At 40.1% G+C, this 21,181-nt stretch overlaps 1 protein-coding gene across 3 annotated transcripts in view; it reads right to left on the bottom strand.

Annotated features, from left to right (window-relative positions):
- The window catches only part of prkd1 (protein kinase D1), a 388,549-nt gene that overhangs the window by 72,598 nt on the left and 294,770 nt on the right, over positions 1–21,181 (bottom strand). For all 3 annotated transcript variants that reach the window (XM_068038347.1, XM_068038348.1, XM_068038350.1), the window contains one exon: positions 11,918–12,078. In XM_068038347.1, the coding sequence (XP_067894448.1) occupies positions 11,918–12,078 (161 nt within the window). The remainder of the gene's footprint in view (positions 1–11,917; positions 12,079–21,181) is intronic.

Genomic DNA, 21,181 nt, shown 5'->3' with positions numbered 1-21,181 from the left:
GTCCCAGAATCGATAGCATTAGACCTACCCATGATTGTAGTCCCATTCACTTTTTGATTTAGTTTATGGTAAATCATCACTAACCATTCATCATTCTGCATACCACTGCAGAAAGTTGTGTCTAAATTCAAACTTATTGCAAATGTACTTACTCCATAACATTTTCCTTAAATAATATCCTTGGAAGAGGAGGGGGAGGGGGTAGATAATAAAAATAATGTTCAGAAAATTATTTTAAAAAAAATTTGGAGAACATTTTCTACCTGCTAACATATGTCATTTTTGCCTGGTCCTAAAGTCTGCAGAGAGCTATTGAGCTCCTGCTCATTTGTCGAAAATATTTGGTAGGTGCCATTGCGTTTAGGTTGGGCACATTTACAATAAAGTATTTATAATGGGGTGTATTTAAGATTTTAAAATACTCTTCCTCTCCTTTATATACTAACTTTCTGTGTGAGTTTTAAACCAGAAACAAACTATGCATCTACAGAATGGACACTTCTTCAATTTGAAATGCTGAATAAATAGGGAATGTCTAAATTCCTAAACACAGTTTACCTTTGCTTTGGAAAAAAATTAAATAAAAACATAATTTTTAAAAAATGTATCTGATATCTAAGTTAAATCTGTGGAGTGGGGCTTGAACCCATAATCTTTTGCCTTAGAGTGCTATCACTAAGCTGCAGCACATACCCAATAACTGTTTTAAAATTAAGTTTCCCCTTCTCCCCAAATGCAGTAGCAAAGGACACATTTATATTTGGGTGATAAACAGCAATAGCATTTACCATTTTTTGCAATGCAGTCAGCAGCAATTTGTACCCAATAGTTATAATACATCTACAGCAATGATCATCAATAGCAAAATGTTGGATTTGCACCACTTATTATGAAGTCGATCTTTTAAGAACTTTTGCCAAATACATACTTGGGTTTAAAAAAAACTAGACTCTCTGCTGCTTAGTATAATAGTAATTCGAGATGATGAGAGTAAAGGGTTAAAGGTCCATGCCAGCTGCTGATATTTGTGCAATTTTATTTTGCAGTTATTTATCCCACAGACATTTTTACAGGTTTTTAAACGTGTTCTTTACAACAGCTGCTTTTACCTTGTTGTAAACACAAACCTCTTATGTCTAATCCCATGAGTCTCCCAATAGGAAACATTAAACATTCAGTGCAAATTACAAATACATTTGTAAATTTAATTAAACTGCATAGACAGTGCACATTATCTTCTTCACTATCAAAACTAATAGGTTTGTTTTGTGTGAGGTATATATTTTCCAGATAGCTCAAATATCTAGTAACAAATATAATGACAGCAATTACAATACCAATGAATATATATATATATCCCTATAAGATATCCCAACAACAGGTTTCCTGTGTCCCAGCTGCTCATGTCATTTGATGCCATATTTCGAGACATTTGTTTCAATTTCTCTTACGCTATGTTGAAATGTCAGTTGCTGCATTACTTCAAAGGAGCTCTACCTCATCACAGAAAAAAACAAGGGCTAGTAACATCCCTGCAGTACAAGTGAAGACACAGCCATCCAAAATCTGTGACTTTAAAGATCAGAACTAAAGAGCATGGTTCTTTTACTTTTAAGGTGAAAAGATTTGGCTGCAAAATAAATGTCACACTGCACCTGCTGCTCTCATGCCACAGTGGAAAATGGGTAGATCAACAGTGCTGCAAATAAGTTCCACTGCACTGTGGTAAATGACCTGAAGTACCTGTGTCCTCTACATCCTGCTGTGACAACACCCAGTGCCTCTTACCACAACTCCATGATGGTATCGTTCTACTAGGAACCTCAAGTCTTAGCAAGATCTAGTGTTTTTACCAGCCAATAATTTACTTTTATAAAGTTCTATCATTTTTTTATTCTGTTAAATTTTAAACATATACACATGCTGCCTTCTCTTGTATCATTTAAGGGAGTGAACCAAGGTGATATGGCGTTTGGGGGTTAAGGAGTCTCACTGGATACGACGTTGACATGGTCCTGACATCTAGCTTTATCTGGGTCCAGGTCTGTGTCAATTCAGAGGTCAGCCAGGGGGTTCTGCTTGGGTGTCAGAACTTAAATGTGGCTGAGGATTGGGCATACAGTAAGGGCACTCCTGGTCTCTTCCTGGCTCTGGGCTCAATTATGTATCACTTGCTCTTCTTCACAGATAACCTACGTGGCCACTGCAAAGAAATCTCAAATGTTTACAATTGGGTCTAACGAGGCAGGAACTTACAAATAGAACAGAAGACTCTGAAATGGCACGCAACATTTTTTAACAAAGATGCTTGAGAAGTTCTATGGTTGTCTTATTTAACTTTATTGAAATGCTTTCTGTAAAACCTGCAGTCAACTTGTCCTTATTAGCATCAATTCTGTGGCTCTGTTTCTGCAGTCATTTCTAATATGTACTGTTTCTTTTAATCCTGTATTTTAAAATAAATATATTAGAAAGGATTATCAACAGGCTGGGCTTTCAGTCGATTTCAGTAGTGCATTCAGAATGTTGCAAAGGATGGATGTAAATTAAATTAGATGAGCCTGTGTTTGACCCCAGATAGATGAATATCTGGCAGCAGCACAGAATTTCAATGTATAGAACAGTTCTCTTTTTCATTTATAGGATTTCTGATCTAGTATCAAAAGCAAAATACAAAGGGAATGACATTTGGATGCATAGCACCCAGCCTTTTGGCACTGCAAGTGCTGTTTTGTTTCCAAAATGATGTCCACAGTGTACCTGCACACTTCTGGTGCTCGCCGCGGTTAGACGTCATTTTGGTGATGGCGTTAGCACGCACAGGGAGCATCTGTTGAAGTAATCCAGAGTAGGCAGATTGTGACATCAATCAGCGTGGAATGCTAGCACTGCCATTTTGGAGCTCAAAGCTCCAGCTAATGCCCTCTCTTAAACATGCACAGCGGTACATATGTTCAACAGCAGGTAGAACACCCCACCTTTTAAAGGGATCATCAACTATTTTCAGGTTAGTTGCTGATTGATTTCTACTGGCTTTTGCTGCAATTGTAGAAGTGTTTTGGTGGTTTCCAGTGTTGTTTAAAGTTGTGAAGTCTACAGGGAGTGGTGTGACACCAGCTGAAGGACCTTGTCCTGACGTCAATGGTTCCTCGCAAACCGCTTGCTTACAGACATGGGTGCTGTAGTTTGCATCCCCTTAGACTACACTATGACAGGGAGAATGAGCAAAGGTGACATGGAGCAGGACAAGCAGCTGGAAGAGGGAGAAGCAGAGGGGAGAAGGGTACTCAGCAGGTGGCCATATCCACCCAGAGTGTTCAGGGAGCAATTCTCTGACTTGAACCTCAGAAAGGAACAATGTGTCAGACATCTGTGCTTCACTAAAGATGTCTTCACTGAAATCTGCCACCTCCTGTGGCCACAACAGCCTCAGAGCAGGGCAAGGATGACATTGCCAGTGGCTGTGAAGCTGGCTGTGGTCATGAACTTTTGTGCGTCTGTCTTGTTCCAGGCTGTAGCAGCCAATGTTTGCAACCTCTCCCATTTTTCTGTCCACTATTGCATAAGGGGGAGGTCACTGAGGCTCTCTATGCAAAGAGTGCTGAATATATTTCATTGTCTCCTGCCAGAGAGAAGCAGGCAGAGTAAATACATAACTTCATAGGATAGCATGTTTCCCGTGGTCCAGAGTGCCATTGACTGCATGAATGTCACTTTGCGGGCACCATTTGTCAACTCTGAGAAGTACTGCAATCGAAAGAGATTCGACTCCCTCATTGTACAGCTGGTGTGTGACCATATGCAACATATCATGCAGGTCAATGAGTGGTATCCTGGCAGCAGTCATGATGCCTTCATTCTAAGGCAGTCTGCTGTACCATCTGCATTTGAGCCACCACAACAAACCAGTGGTGGCTATTGGGTGACAAGGGCTAACCTTTGATGACATGGCTCATGACTCTGGTGTGCAACCTATGCACATATAGGCGTAATCATCATCGTCAGTCCCTCAAAACGATAATGATGTCTGCCACAGTACATGATTTGTGTGACCTCAGGTGACCCATGGGCAGCATGCATGTAACTAAAGCCATGTTGCCACGCAATATGTGATCAAGCATATATATATGCAATATATATATATATATATGGGTGCTTAACCATCCACTGCCTGGATTGCTCTGGATGAGTCCTGCCAAGACTCGTGGTATTCTCCTGGTTGCTGCACAACCTTCTAGTCATGAGGGTGCAGCCTTTGCCTTGAGCTAAGGAGAAGGAAGAGGAGGAGGAGGAAGAGGGAGTAGGAAGAGGAAGGGAGTGGGATGTGAGGAGGAGGATTAGGTCATCTTCAATGGTTTCAGCTTCAGCTGCTGACCATGTCTTCAGTCATGGCTGCACCGATGAAGACGAGCATCATCTCCTGCATGGAGGGAAAGATGTGCAGCCATGCCTGTCCCCCGACTCTGGTTATACACCACCTTGTCTTGCAAGAGAGAGAGAAGTGTGTTAGTGAGTGTGGTGCAATGTGTTTAGCAGATGTGGCTGGCAGTCTGTGCTTGCTTTGATTTGTGGGTGTGAGGCTTGCAGCTGTGTTACGTTTATGAGGGTGTGGTAAAGCTATGAATGTTGGGTATGAATCATGATTGATAAAATTGTTGGTAGGTGATGTGAAGCATTGAGCAGTGTGTGAGGCTAGTGGCGAAGTTGTTGGGATCTAGCCTTTGAAGATACATTTACTGATGTAAATGTGAGGACATTGAACTTCTTGTGGCACTGCATCCAGGACGTGGGGGTTAGACTCCTGGCATTGACTGCCACAGCTATCTGGTCCCAATGCCTTTGCAAAGTTTGTCTGGAAGACATCCTGGCCCCTGTGGATAGAGCACATCTCTCCTCCTTTTCACTTATTACACCAGAGCCTCAAGTACAGCGTCGGAAAATCTTAGACCCCACTTTCTGCCATTCTGTGCCACTTGTGTGCTTTTCCCATGTCAAAATTACTTCCAGCACCTGCTGCAGCCAAAAGGCATCTCTCCTTTAAGAGGTGCACGCTTGCTTTAAATAGTGCAGGCTAGCTTTGTGCCCCATACTCAGGTGTACAGCCACTCAGCAGCATGCTTAGCACTGGCTTCACACTACAGTCATTTAAGTTCACAGGCAACACAAAGTTTGTGTGCTGCCTGTATCGTAGGCAATGCAGGCAGGTTAATCATGCTTTGCAATTCCCGCATCTGTTTTCAAGGGTTATCAAATTTTGTGGCCACAATCTTGATTCAAGCTTACTATGTTTTTCGTGTGTCTATATTTTTACAAAGAGAAGACAAACAAAATCAGTCCATTGCCAAATTTCAGTCAGCCACAGTAGAGTACAACAAAAATGAGCCCCCTTTATATGAAATAGGCTTTTGTTTGCACTTGTTTTGTTTTATTTTTCCCAATGAATTAACAGATTGAGGTAAAGATATTTGGGAAAAACCTTACTTTAGTTGTATTTTGGCAGTATGTAGATAATTTTTTTAGGATTCAAGTACAGCTAACAACAAATAAAATTCTCAACAATTTACAGTGTCTCAGACTAATAGTGAGAGAGGCAGACTAAAGGAGAAGAAATTCCCAAAAGACTATTTTAAGGTCAGGTCACAAATTAGTAGTGGTTTGGGAGAAGAATGCATAATGTTGGTTTATTTTTTGGCCACAATTAAACACGCTTAAAGCCAAGAGGTGAAGTAATTACTTGCATCAGATTACTTATTTTTCTCCATTGAGGGTTCCATGTTTTTCAGTTGTTATGCATTTCATTGGCCCACTGCTCTGCTTTACTTACAGACCACCTTGTTTTCTATGATTTACAACTTACCCATACTTCTTAGTGGGAAATATATCACTCCATACTCACTGACAGAACTTGCTGCATTACTATGTGTACCCCACCCCCATGATACCATTCTCAATTAGGGCGGCACAGTGGCGCAGTGGTTAGCACCGCAGCCTCACAGCTCCAGCGTCCTGGGTTCAATTCTGGGTACTGCCTGTGTGGAGTTTGTAAGTTCTCCCTGTGTCTTCGTGGGTTTTCTCCGGGTGTTCCGGTTTCCTCCCACAAGCCAAAAGACTTGCAGGTTGGTAGGTAAATTGGCCATTATAAAAATTGCCCCTAGTATACGTAGGTGGCAGGGAAATATAGAGACAGGTGGGGATGTGGTAGGAATATGGGATTAGTGTAGGATTAGTATATATGGGTGGTTGATGGTCGGCACAGACTCGGTGGGCCGAAGAGCCTGTTTCAGTGCTGTATCTCTAAAAAAAAAATGTAATTTTGAAATGGCGTAGTCATCACACAGAAACAATAGGAGCTCGCCACACATGTCACCAGTCAATTCATCCCCTCAGCACTCTTCTCAAAGAAGAGCAAAGTTTTACAGGTTCAATTTGATGTGCTGCTTACTATAATTAAGTGCATTAATCAGAAGAATGAGAAATGGCTGAAAGCATCTACCACATTTTAAGATAAAACTTAATAACTTAATAAAAAAATACAAATTTACCTTTTGGCTTTTAGCTCTTCTATAATTTATGACAGTATCTTTGTGTTAATGGATTACTTATAGCACACAGTCCCTACCTTTCTACTATGCTTTGTATATGGTCTGCCTGTTAACATCAATATAAAGGATATCAAAAAAATCCTAATATACCACATTTAAACAAATGAATCTGGCCATTTTAAATGTGTGACAAAGTAATTTTAGTTTTAAACATTTTTTAAGCAATAGAAAATTAAGGAAATAGAAGATCTGATCAATGTCATTGCAGAGGATTGCAAGAAGTTAAACAATCGGGCTTAACGTGCACCTCACGAATGAGTCAATGATTTGATTGTGCAATGTTGAAGATTTTGTAATCTATTCATGTTTGAAATTTATTTGAGCATTTCATTTTAGCCATTAGTTTTATAAGAGTTGAAAAGTGACGGCATCAGTATAACACCTAGTTGTGTAATACAATTTTTAAATTCAAGGGAATGACATTTCAGTACATTGCATGGCAGATGTATAACAAACCTTCAGTAAAGGATAAATGAAATTCCTTTCAAGACATACTGTTGAGCACACAGGATAAGTGTTTTAGAATCAGTGACATTCACTGAGGTAATTAACATTCGTATTTTAGCAATATTCATTGAATTAACATTAGTATTTCAGTGACATTCATTCTGCAATTGTTAGCATTTCAGTGACACTGGGGCAACACTGGTGTTTAAATGACACATTGGGGTAATGTTAGCATTTTAGTGATGCTCATTAGAATAACAAATTTTCAGTGACATTCATTCAGTTAATATTAGTATTTCACTGACAGTTATTGGGGCTAATATTAGTTTTCAGTAATATTTATTGAGCCAATGCTAGTATTTCAGTGAAATTTATATAGTTGATAATAGTATTCTGGTGATACGTATTAGGATAATATTTCATTGAAATCCATTGAATAATCTTAGTACATCTCAGTGAAATTCACTTAATTGATATTAGTATTTCAGTGACATTCATTGGGATAAAATTAGTATTTCAGTAAATGTGTTGCATTAACATTAGCATTTCAGTGATGCTCATTGGGGTGATACAAGGATTTCATTGCCGATCATTTGAGTAACATTAGTATTTCAGTGATACTCATTGGGTTAATGTTCGTATTTCAATAACACTGACATAATGCTAGTGTTTCAGCGTTTATTGAGGTAATGCTAGTCTTCAGTGATTTTTTTTCCAGTTATTGCTAATATTTCAGTGATATTCATGGAGACATGTTCATATTTCAGTGAACTTCATTCAGTTCATGTTAACATTTCAGTGACATTCATTGGGCTACCAGTATTGTGATGATATTTAACCAGCTAACAGAAGTATTTCAAAAATAAAGCTTGCATTTCTATAGTGTTTTGACATTAAAAAAAAGTTTCCAAGCCATATAAAAGTAGAAATCGACAGGGAAAAGGCACAGAAGGAAGGAAGGATTGATTAGGACTGCTGAATAAAAGCCTGATTTAAAAGCTGTTTTGAAGTCAACCTTTTCAAGGAGGACAGAGCAGTGGAGAGCTTTTTGGGAGGGAGTTACAGAGAGTGGGACAAGGCAGCTGAAAATCTGCTTTCAGTGGTGGGGGGAATAAAGGATGGGAGCGTACAAAAGACCAGAGTCAAAAGGCCAAGGTTTGGAATGAGACATAAAGCTGGAAAAGGTTGTGGAGTGAAGTCTGAGGGAAGACCATGGAGTGATTTAATAGACAAAGATGAGGAGTTCAAATTTAAAACAAAACTTGGGGGCAGTGAGCCCAATATAGTTTAGAGAGGTAAAAACAAGAAACGCTGGAAATACTCAGCAGCTCTGGCAGCATCTGTGGAGAGAGAAGCAGAATTAATGTTTCAGGTCAGTGACCCTTCTTCAGACCTGCTGGGTATTTCCAGCGTTTCTTGTTTTTATTTCAGATTTCCAGCATCCGCAGTATTTTGCTTTTATTTTATAGTTTAGAGAGGCGTTTGGCTACATACAAGCAAATCTTTATGATCAACAGGATATGGGTGGCTGCTATGTGAACATGCTGGAATTTGTGAAGCTTGAAGGATGAGGACCCATAAAGGTGGACATTGGAATTATTGTATTTATAGGTGAGAACAGCATGGGTTAAAGGTTTCAACAGCAGAGGGGTTGACATAGGGGCAGAGGCAGGCAGTGTTGTGGAGGAAGCAATCGACAGATTTGGTGATGGATATACTGTGAGGTTTACAGCTCAGCTTTGGGTTAAACTCAATGACAAGTCTGTTTCATTTTGAGCAAAGGTTATGATGGGGTTGGATTCAGTGCCACAAAAGAAAAGTTTACAGTGGTGGCTGAAAAGAATGATTCCAGACTTCCTGATGTCAAATTGGAGAAAGGTGCAGCTCTTCCATCACTTGATGTCAGGCAGAGTCTAACAGTATGAGGTCGTCATTGGGGTGAGGGGTTATGGACGGGTAGAGCTGTGGAATATGGAATGACATTCATTTGGCAAACATCAGCCTTGCTGTGATACTCATTGTGCGAATACTTTCTCAGTGATATGCATCAGGGTAATGATATCATTGTGATGACATTCATTGGTGTAATGTTAATATTTCAGTGACATTCATTGGGCTAATGTTAGTGTTTTGGTAATGATCGTTTCTGTTGATTGGAGAAACCTTCCAATGTTTTTCATCCATTAATGTCTTGGATGTGAAGCACTTCACTTTATATTAAATGCCAGAACAGATGGAAACTTTAAACAAAAATGTAAATGAGCTGTGTGTTAATCAAGGATACAAACAGTTCTAGAGTTTCTTTTCTTTCCTGTGATAACTGATAAAAATAAGTGGCTAAGGAGATAACACGGCATTCTTAAAATTTTGTTTAATAACAGAGCTGCCCATAGGTACACAATAAGGATAGAGCAAAGAGAAAAACATACCCAAACTAGAGGACAGTGATGGCAGGGACAGAAGTAGATTAAGATGGAGGAAACAGGGAGAGATTCTGAAAGTGAAACTTAAATCAAGGGGCAGGTGAAATATTTTCGGGTAATCAGAATTTGTAGTCAACAAATGTAGCGAATATTTCAATCAAAAACAATACCCAATTTAATTGTAAGCACCTGAACTTCAGGAATATGGGATTGGAATAGTTGGGTGCTGGATGGCCGGCACAGACACAATGGGCCGAAAGGCCTGTTTCTGTGCTGTATAACTCTATGACTCTATAACTTCAGTTCATAATGACATGTGGGCATTTAAGATCATGTCATTAATTTTGCCTTTTCAATATTTTACAGTATATTCTTCCAATAGAATAAAGCGTAAATCATTTTCAATTGAGATATTTTCAGTGCTCTGGAGTTGCTATCCCCTCTTTAAAATCACTTTGGGATTTTTTTTTTAATAAGTTGTAAAAGATACATATACATAACGTGCATCATACAAACAGCCCCCAGGATGTTGCAAGATACAGCTTCCCACCCTGGGATATCAATAGATTATTACCTATTTAAACATAAGCACTCATTCATCATTGAATCCTACAGGATCTGGTACAACAGAGTTCAAAAGTATGTAATATTTCTAAGAGTGGAACAAACTGCTGTAAGAAAATTGAAAATAGGTTGAGTACTTTACTCTGTCTCCAAATCCCATAAAGGGTGAAAAATTGCACAAAGCAGATTTGCAAATATGTTGCATTTGGTAAGTTACCCTACAAAATTATAAGTATGGTACCAATCCTGAGTCATAGTAATAAGTCCCAAGCAAATTCAAGTACTTTTACATTACAGGAGAGGAGACAATTTCAGATTCCTAATCACCTCTGTTAACGGCACTCCACAGTGTAAAGTGCCTGATTTTTCTGTAACTAGCAACATCATAGAACTATGAGAATGTAGATCTGCAAATGTACTGTTGAGTTAAGGCTGCCTGTACCTGTAAAGTAAATAGAGGGGCCTTGAATTTCCTCTCTCCTTGTGCCCAGAGACGCATGCAACCGAGGCGTAAACCAATTCTGTGGCTTGAACGATCAGGGAATTTTGGACCTAAGTACAATACACGCAAATCTTTTCCATCTTTTATGGGCATCTATTGATCCCTCCACCCCAATACATCTCTGATCATAAAACTGGCTCCACCCACTCATATATGAGTTTCCTGCAATCACACTTGCTCAGAGGCTTTCTTGAAATTATGACCACATTTGCAGACGCAGCAGGGAACAGTCATTTCCCTGGTGTTTTACGGCCAGTTTTACAGTGTTTTAAAAAAAAATCCTCACCGAGTCCTGCACTGTATTTTCTGTTTCTTTGAATGCATTTTTGTGACATAAGTATAAGTCACATTAAAAATTGAAAAGCTTCCTTGATTACATGTTCTTAAACTTGCTGTGTCTTATGTGCCTGAATGATGGTTGAATGAGTCGAAACTTTAATTTTTATACCTAAAGGAGGAATAGATAGCGTGTTGTTGGTGCTCTCCTTGGGCCCAGATTGTTGACATCTATTTTTACATTTGGGCTTATTCTTGAGATTGACGGGGGATTCCAGGGCATCTTGAGATAGAGTGAATGGGCATATTTTTGGCTTCCAGGCTATGGTCCACGCTAGAAATTCAAGGCCAGGGAGTTGGTTCTCAATTTGCATTTAAACATATGTTACAGAGTGGAGTCTATCTACACCCAACTGAAATGGAAAAAGGGTGATAGCGGCGGACACAGGTTGCTCTCCCTGAAGGAGTGTAAAATTATCTTTACATCTTTGGAACTTCACGCACAATTCCAGGACAGAATATTTTCAGCGTATTTATATTTGTTGACTATAGCAGCCATTTAAATAAAAAAACTTGAAGCGATAGAGGGCAATTATTCACATACCAGTAAGCAAGCTATCAATTCACCATGTATAAAATCATGTTTAAAACCATGTAAAGTTACTTTCATTAATTTTATATACTTGCCTTACTAAAATGCTCAAATGAAAGCTTTTCCAGTAAAGGTCTTTTCTTGGGGAATGGGCGGGGTAATTGAAAGTCCCCTTGTGTAGCAAGAGGGCTATAATTGTTATTTCTACAGCAATCAGCTGCTGTGAATAATGCCTGAGGAAATCGTTGTGCTAAGTTAGAATCGTTGACTGTGAGCTGTTGCATTGTACCATTGTGTGGAATTTACTAAATGCTAGAAATTATACTGCACTATGAATCAACAGATGTTGATTATTCTGTATCAGAAGTCCCATTAAAAACTGGGATTCCAGTCATATATATAAAACTCACTGCACATTGTACATGTGTGCCCATGTGTGTTTTCAGGAGACAATGGTATTGTGTTTAACATTTGGTTTTAATGATGTGTGTGTTTCTAAAAGACAACCTACCAGCAACATCTCATCTGGCGCACTTAGTGATAGATCATTAGAGATGGACCGTGAAGTGCTCAATCCCGTCAATGAAACATTGGAAAGACGTCTCTTACGCACACCACTGCAGTTGTTCGGGATTTTGAATGCACATCTCTTGTGGTAGTTGAGACCACATCCTGCAGATATTTAAATTAAAAGATGCAATCAGTAAGAAATAGAAACAGACTCATTATTGATTTAATAAAAAAACTGCAGTTCTTTCTTTCCTGTGGGAAACTGATTGGCAGGCTTAGAAATTCCTGATGATCTGCTCTTCATTAAAGTAGCTTCCATAAGGACTGCCACTGCATTAGTCATGGCCTCACCTCCAAGTTAGAAGGTCATGGGTTCTACTCCAACTTCAGAAACATGAGCATAAAATGTAGGCTGACCCTCCAATGCAGTACTGAGAGAATGCTGCATGGTCGGAGGTGCTGTCTTTTGGATATGGTGTGAAACCAAGGCCCCAGCTGCTCTCTGAGGTTGGCATAAAAGATCCCAGGGCACTATTGCAAAAAAGAGCTGGGAATATATCCCGGATGCCTTGACCAATATTTATCCCTCAACCAACATCACTAAAACAGATTTTCTAATCATGACCTCACTTCTGTTTGTGGGACCTTGCTGTGTGCAATTTGGCTGCCGGGTTTCCTACATTACAAAAGTGACTACACTTCAAAAGTACTTAATTGGCTGTAAAGAGCTTTGGTATGGCCTGAGGTCATGAAAAGCACTATATAAATGCAGTCTTTCATTAAGAAATAAACTGGATCTGGAACCCTGACAGAAGTTACAAGTAAACGATGTTGAGAGGCCATATTAAGGTTCAACACATAAGAATCACAGTGCCAAATTTTTTATATTGATTGGAAAGCTTACAGCTGAAATGTGTTTTTCTGTAATTTGCAAATAATCATTTGCCATTCATTTAGGTATATGAAAACCAATTTTAATAAACTGCAGTAAAGTGGAATAAGAATTACAAAACCTTTATTCACCACATATATTAACTGTCAAAGAAGAATAAAATATTCATGTCTGAGGAACTAATATTTATATATATACACTGCTTAATCACAAGATCAAAGTGAATTGACATATTGGCATCAAATTTAATAAAACTGCTTGATTTCTTTCAAATTCATCTTTAGTGTTTTGAGAAACAGATGACCAAATGTAGTTGACTAGAGAAGTCACTAGAATACAATCAGTCTGAGCCCACCAGCACTCTACCCATTCACAACTCCTTATAATGTTCAGAAACCCTGAAGCAAGGTGAACTCCCTGATTATGGTAGCATTTTGCTCTCACTTCTCTTCACGTACATTCATTAGTCTTATAAAATTGAGTGAGTAGATTCAATTAACAGTTTGAAAGATTTGCAGTTATTTAAAACCTTGGTCCAGAAATTACTGCAGTGGTGCATCCCATGATGAGCAATGTGAATTGGACTTTTTTTACCTCAGCCATCAGATTGCACCATATTGTGTTGCAGATTGCTGGAATATCAAAGCAATAATGGTGCAGCGATGTCAGTGTCTCATTTGGAGCCCCATGAATGTCATGTCCAATGATTTAGCTGATTAAGCAATGAAAGAAACAAGTGAATGATGGGGCACGGAAAGGGGCTGAATTAGAATTAAAGTAGATACAGAAAGAAATAAAAGAGGGAAAGAAAGAGAGTGGATTGAGAGAGAGAGAGAGAAAGGAAAAGTAAAAAAAAAGAACAAGCAGAAGAAGAGGACATTGCAACCCAGTTGTGCTTGGGGATTGTTGTATTAGTCCTTGAGAAATTAATGAGTGAATGGCAGAGTAAGAGTGAGAAACCTTCAAACGTCCTTGACCCGTGAAGAATAGAACTAGTCCATCATGATCAGGAACAGTAGAACCGCTTTCATAGGACGACAGGAAGTGCTTGAAAAAAGACCAAGGTACATTGAGCTTACCTTCCACCGTCTTGGGAATTTCATGATACGATGATAATGAAGTTATTGACTAATCATAGCAATAAATCTCTGCCATGATTGCTGACACGGTGTCTGGGGCTTAGCTTGATCATAGTGCCTCCCAACCCCACCACAGACACACAAGCGCATCCAATGTTGAGGCTGGAGCCTGTGGCCTGAAGTACCTTTCCTCTCTGGTTCCAGGTGTTTTCTAACAGCCTGCTGGAGAAATTCAAGAGTTCAGAGTTGGGAGAGGAGATTGAGGTGTGGGGGTGGGAGAGTATATCTGACGGGGGAGAGGACAGGAGATCGAATGAGGGGAAAGGACAGAAGTTCAGATGAGGAGGGAGAGGACATGAAATCAGATGAGGAGAAAGGATGGCAGATCGGATGGGGAAGGGGGGAGCAGAGAGAGGATTAGACAAAGGGGAAGAGGACAGTAGATTGGATGAGGGGGGGACAGGACAGGAGATCGGACAAGGGAAAAGGACAAATCGGACAAGGGGGGAGAGAACAGGAAATTGGACAAGGGGGGAGAGAACAGGAGATCGAATGGTGGAGGAGAGAACAGGAAATCGGATTCCAGAATGATATCAATGGTTTGGTTGAGTGGGCGGAAAAGTGGCAAATGGAATTCAATCTGGAAAAGTGTGAGGTAATGCATTTGGGGAGGGCAAACAAAGCGAGGGAATACACAATAAACGGGAGGATATTGAGAGGGGTAGAAGAAGTGAGAGACCTTGGAGTGCATGTGCACAGGTCCCTGAAGGTGGCAGGACAGGTAGATAGAGTGGTGAAGAAGGCATGATCGAGTGTAGACTGATGGGACGGCAATTGGCCTGGTTGGATTTGTCCTGCCTTTTGTGTACAGGACATACCTGGGCAATTTTCCACATTGTCGCGTATATGCCTGTGTTGTAGCTGTACTGGAACAGCTTGGCTGGGGGTGCGACAGGTTCTGGAGCACAGGTCTTCAGTGCTACTGCTGGAATGTTGTCAGGACCGATAGCCTTTGCAGTATCTAGTGCCTTCAACCATTTCTTGATATCATGTGGAGTGATTCAAATTGTGATGCTGGGCACCTCAGGAGGAGGCCAAGATGGATCATCCACTTGGCACTTCTGGCTGAAGATGGCCACAAATGCTTCAGCCTTTTCTTTTGTCCTAATGTGCTGGGCTTCCCCATCATTGTGGATGGGGATATTTGTGGAACGTCCTCCTCCTGTTAGTTGTTTAATTGTCCATCACTATTCACGACTGGATGTGACAGGACTGCAGAGCTTTGATCTGATCCGTTAGTTGTGGGATCACTTTGCTCTGTCTATTGCATGCTGTTTCTGCTGTTTGGCAGGCAAGTAGTCCTGTGTCGTGGCTTCACCAGGTTGACACATTTCTTTTTTAGGTATGCCTGGTGCTGCTCTCCTCATTGAACCAGGATGATTCCCAACTTGATGGTAATGGTAGAGTGGGGGATATGCCAGGCCATGAGGTTACAGATTGTGGTTGAATACAATTCTGCTGCTGCTGATGGTCCACAGCACCTCATGGATGTCTAGTTTTGAGCTTCCAGATCTGTTCTGGCCACACAACACGATGGAGGGTATCCTCAGTGTGAAGGTGGGACTTCGTTTTCAGAAGGATTGTACGGTGGTCATCCTACCAATACTGGCATGGACAGATGCATCTGCAACTGATAGATTAGAGAGAACGAGATCTAGTAGGTTTACCCCTCTTGTTGGTTCCCTCACCACCTGCCGCAGACCCAGTCTGGCAGCTATGTCCTTCAGGACTTGGACAGCTCGGTAAGTAGTGGTGCTACCAAGCCACTCTTGGTGATGGACATTGAAGTCCCCCACCCAGAGTACATTCTGCGCCCTTGTCACCCTCAGTGCTTCTTCCAAGTGGTGTTCAACATGGAGGAGTACTGATTCATCAGCTGAGGGAGGGCGGTAGGTCATAATCAACAGGAGGTTTCCTTGCCTACATTTGACCTGAGGCCATGAAACTTCATGGGGTATGGAGCCAATGTTGAGGACTCCCAGGGCAACTCCCTCCCGACTGTATACCACTGTGCCACCACCTCTGGTGGGTCTGTCCTGCTGGTGGGACAAGACATACTCAGGAATGGTGATGCTGGTGTCTGGGACTTTGGATGTAAGGTATCTTTCCATGTGTATGACTATGTCAGGCTGTTGCTTAACTTGTCTGTGGGGCAACTCTCCCAATTTTGGCACAAGCTCCGATATGTTAGTAAGGAGGACTTTGCAGCGTCGACAGGTCTGGGTTTGCCTTTGTCATTTCCGGTGCCTAGGTCGGTGCCAGGTATTCCGTCCGGTTTTATTCCTTTTGAACATTTGTGTAGCGGTTTTGTACAAGTGAATGGCTTGCTGGGCCATTCCAGAGGGCAGTTAAGAGTCAACCACATTGCTGTGGGTCTGGAGTCACATATAGGCCAGACCAGGTAAGGACAGCAGATTTCCTTCCCTAAAGGACATTAGCGAACAATAAAAGCAAAATACTGCAGATGCTGGAAATCTGAAATAAAAACAAGAAATGCTGGAACCACTCAGCAGGTCTGGCAGCATCTGTGGAAAGAGAAGCAGAGTTAATGTTTCGGGTCAGTGACCCGAAACGTTAACTCTGCTTCTCTTTCCACAGATGCTGCCAGACCTGCTGAGTGGTTCCAGCATTTCTTGTTTTTATTAGCGAACAATACTTCAGTTGAGGCCAAAAAAGCATTTTTACTCATTTCCACCTTGTCCTGATGCAGCTTTCCCTTTACTTACTGAATACAGCTGTTTAATTATTACATATAGTTAAGTACATCTACAGTTACCTAACAAAGACAACAGTTGCTTATCATACAATTATCGTATTTGAGGCAGATAATGTTTAGAGATTAATGTTTGTAATTCAGAAAATAAGGAGTTAAAGGTCCACAATTAGGAATCATTTGGGATTATACTGTTAAGTATCTCTTTTGTCCCCCCCCCCCCACCACCCCCCACCATCTTTAAGTTTGAGTCTCCATACTGCAGTAACTATGGTAACATGAGTAAGACCTCACAAGCCAGAACTGTTAAATTATTTCTTTGACAGATTCTTAATAGCTAGAGAGAAAGAACTTGCAAACCAAACTGAGATATTCCAGTTATCTGAATAGCATAAGTTTTCTATAGAAATATAGAAATTGTTAAGCCAGTCAAAGACTGCCCACTACAATAAATGCTTACATTTAATACTGTGCAGTTTGACATTGGCAAGTCTATTTGCTCAACATCATCTTCATGAGGTATCACCATTCTGTGCTGCCCCTTACATCTATTGTGACATACGAGACCTGCTGAAAAGATGCCTTGATGGTCAAAAATGCTCTGTTTGTGCTTATGTCCAGAACCTGAGACTCTGAGCCTGTCACGTCTTAGGACAATAGCTAAGGACAGTCTTCATGCTCTTTTGCTTTGTACATTTTCTTGGATCATGTACCATAGGAAAAGTGTGTGTTATCAAAAGGTATCAGATAATTCTGGACATCTGCAGTCTCAATCTTCTTTTCACAGTAATTTCAGGGATTCTTACCAAACAGTTTTGCAAGCTGTTGATCAAGATGGTTAGCTGTGATTAAACTGGACTAGCAATGTTCCTATCCACTCTGCCATGCCCACTGTTACCATCCCTCCTTCTCCTCTTCACCCCCAAGGAACTGACTAATGAGGAAGAACACAAGAAAATCATCAGATAGTGATAACACTGTTGCCAGTTCCACTGATGTTCTGCATCCTAAATGAATTACAGTATTAGTGTGTTGGTGCCTTTATCTTATACTTGGCACAGGTGCTCTGGTGCCCATATGGTTCCTAATACTGAATTCGGGAGTGATGTCTGGGTAATATATAGAGGAAGGGAAGGTCCAAGTGATACAGTCTTGAAGAAACAGGTGGCCTGAAAACATTCCCTGGCTTGTATCAAAACTCAAGTTGCATATAATAGAAGAAAGTGATGAAAAGATTTATAGACAAAACTGCAATAAATTATTGAAACAAAAAATTACCAGTATCAGATGCCAGGTTAAAGAAACCTTAAATCATAATTAATTTTTCGATAAACTTTCTGACACCTGTGAAGTTCATCTTATCAGAATAATGAGGACTTTCGTAGATACACCTTTGCAAAATGTGCAAGGGCAGCATTCAGAACTCGAAAACCTAGTGGAATAAAGGACCTATTCATTATTTTCATGCAATGATGTACTGTGTTAATCACATTCTACAAAGTATCAAAGTATTGGTTTGCAAATCTATTATTTAGGATTTTATATAAAACAACAGAAAATAGTTCATCAGTTAGATTTGGTGTTCAGACAAATGTCAACTTTCAGACTCAAGTGCAGAAGTTATATTGTTCCTCTCTCTGCTAACAAATAGAAAAATCTTAAAAGTAATTTCTGTCTCCATCTTATTGGTTTCCATGGCACTTTGTGTTTTAGGCTACACTAGAGTTCCAATTTGGTCATGCCTAATTTTTGTTAACTGATATTTATTTTCAGTAATGCGGTTATGGGAATTCCTAGGGTTTTTTGTGAAAAATAATCTGCAGCTATTTGTCACAAATCTGGAACTGATTCATCACATCAGATTTAAATCTCCAAGTTGTGTGTGCTACATCAAGACTTTTTCTTAAATTCTGAATTTGTTCACAATTATCAATCTTGTCAAGTCAATACAATTTATCATAAGACAAAAATATTGCAATGTCAGGGTTACCCTATTGTCGAGAAGCAACAGGATATTTTCTATTTGTCACAAATTTTCCCTAATTTTGTGCAGTTAACAGATTTGATTTCTTATTTACTATGATTTAATGTTCTGTTGAAAATCAACTGCGGATAAATTAGTTAACGAAGATACAAAGTACAATTGTAAAATATTTGCTTCAGATTCAGAAAGCAAGGAGCATAGGAATGTACAAGAATGGCAAAGATCATCTTGGTCCATTTGTCTAGCATCAAAATTCAAAGCAGAGTATACTGTTCACTATCTATATCCCACAACTGATATTCTTATCAAATGACTGCTTAACTCCTTACTAATATTATCATACTGATATTGACAGATTTGTTTCTGAAATATATATGCTGGATACAATAGCAGATTTGTATAAATGTAATAGCAACAGCCCTCGGCTAAATTGGGGTGGCTGTTACAGGAAAGTCTGCCCAGAAACCCTCAGAGAATTTGTTTTACCCATGGAACAGCACCAATTAGAGATAACCCAATTCTAGAGGTACTTGGAGTCAGTGACTGCTTCATTTATTGAAAACCAGTTCTAGGCTCCTCGCATCCACTTCAAAACAAAGGGATAGTACTCCATCTCTTGGTGCATATGGTTAGTTCATGCTATTATAAAAACACCTTGCAATGTCATTCAGCTTTCCAGCAATATACAGTTAGAAATTGTAAAATTGCATTCCATTTTCACAAGCCTTCCATAAAATTCATTCATTAAATGTAATATAATAATCTCAAAAGAAATGAATGTTGCAACAAAGATTAAATAATTAAATCTGGCAGCAACCTTGGTATGAGGAATAACATTACAACAGATGATCTGCAGTCTATCTGTTCATTGCCAAATGTGTGAAATGATTTGGAGATTTGCAAAATTCTGCAAATAAACCGCTGATACTCAGTCTGCATATGCAGTTACAAATGGGAATGTTCACTTGTCTGAGCATGTTGTCATTTAAAACAAAAGTTCCGTTGCATAAAGATTTAGACATGCACTACGCATCCTGTTAATTTCAGCAGTCTTTACACTTTAGACACAGACATCACTTGGCTGAATGTTTTTTTAAACAGTTATAGATAGCCTTAACAAACACTGCTATCTAATAAATGTTGCTTTATATCCTTACTGTTTGAGCACAGCCACTACTGGATCACAAAACCTGCCGAGGCATTACTTTACAAAGCATCCTTGCCTGCAAAATGCTTTGACCTCTTTGGAATTCCTGCCATATCATTCATTCAGAGTAATCAACGTTTGACCAGTCTATGTTTTCTGCAGTTAGGAATTGTTTCTGTACAATATGAAATGTTTGCACTGTACTTTGTTTCATTTGAAATGCAGATTTTCGGAGAATGGTGGTATGACTAACTGTAAAAAGGGTGGTAGTTTGCAAAAAGAAATTAAAACATCTAAAACCTTCACTGATGAATCCTACTCAGTGACTTCTGTGCAGTATTTGACCTTAAGTTATTTTGCAGTTATTAATATAAAGTAATGAGGGCGTAGAAGGGGCGATTTCATGTAGCATTGATTATCTGCCACTAGGTGTTGATGGCGTGCTTTCTGACTGTTGTACTAAACAGGATAACACTCAACCTTTTAACCAGTGTTTGGACAGAGACAGTAGAAAATGTATATATGTGTGAACGGTGTGATATGGCGGGGGGAGGGGTTTGGGGGGAATCTTGACCCTCCAGCATGGACAGGACAGTAAAGGAGGATTAAATTCTCGCAAGTGGGAAATCTGGTCCCAACCCAGCCATGAACATGCCTACTTTAGGTTTAACCAGGATGGGTTGGGGGTCAGGTGAATAACCTGCTCTTGAGAGGCAGGTCAGGAATTACGGGCCATAACATTTTCTTCGTAGTTTCGGCACAATGGCTGCCATTTTGGATCAGGTCTACGTTGAGTGCACTCACTTGTGGTGTGACCCACGCTGGCGCCATTTTGGTTACTGTGTTCGCGTGGGCATTAGGAGCGTGTGCCAGAAGTGTGCAGAATAGGCAAATCATGACGTCAGTCAGAATGTAATGCTGATTTGACACCTGGGCTGCCATTTTCAACCTAAATACTTCAACTAATGGCCTCTCTTAAACACACAGATCTGAACAAGTGTTCAGCAGCAGGAAGGATTCCCCCAGCCAATCCTGTTAAAGGGATCATCAACCTGATTCATTTCAACTGGTTCTGTCTGAGTTTGAAGAAGTGCTGTGTGTTTTCTATTGCTACTTAAAGTTGATGAAATCAATAGAGAGAGGTGCTGCATGTGGTTAAAGCCTTGGTTTTGATTTCAAGAGTTCTGCTCAGCCCACTTGCTCCCTGTTATGGGTGCTGCAGTTACCATTCCCCTTGGGCTGCAGCATGACAGGTACATTATGTCGAGGCAGGAGGAGGATGGGGAGAAGGGCTTTCAGCAGGAGGCCTTATCCAACCAGCGTCTTCCAGGAGCTCAAATGTAAGTGTGTGTGCATCATCTCCATTTTACGAAGAAGGTTCTCAGGAAAA

The sequence above is a fragment of the Heterodontus francisci genome, chromosome 9 (genome assembly GCF_036365525.1).
Source record: "Heterodontus francisci isolate sHetFra1 chromosome 9, sHetFra1.hap1, whole genome shotgun sequence".
Lineage (NCBI taxonomy): Eukaryota > Metazoa > Chordata > Chondrichthyes > Heterodontiformes > Heterodontidae > Heterodontus > Heterodontus francisci.
Note: the sequence above shows the minus strand (reverse complement) of the source record. Positions and strands in the feature narration are given on the sequence as shown.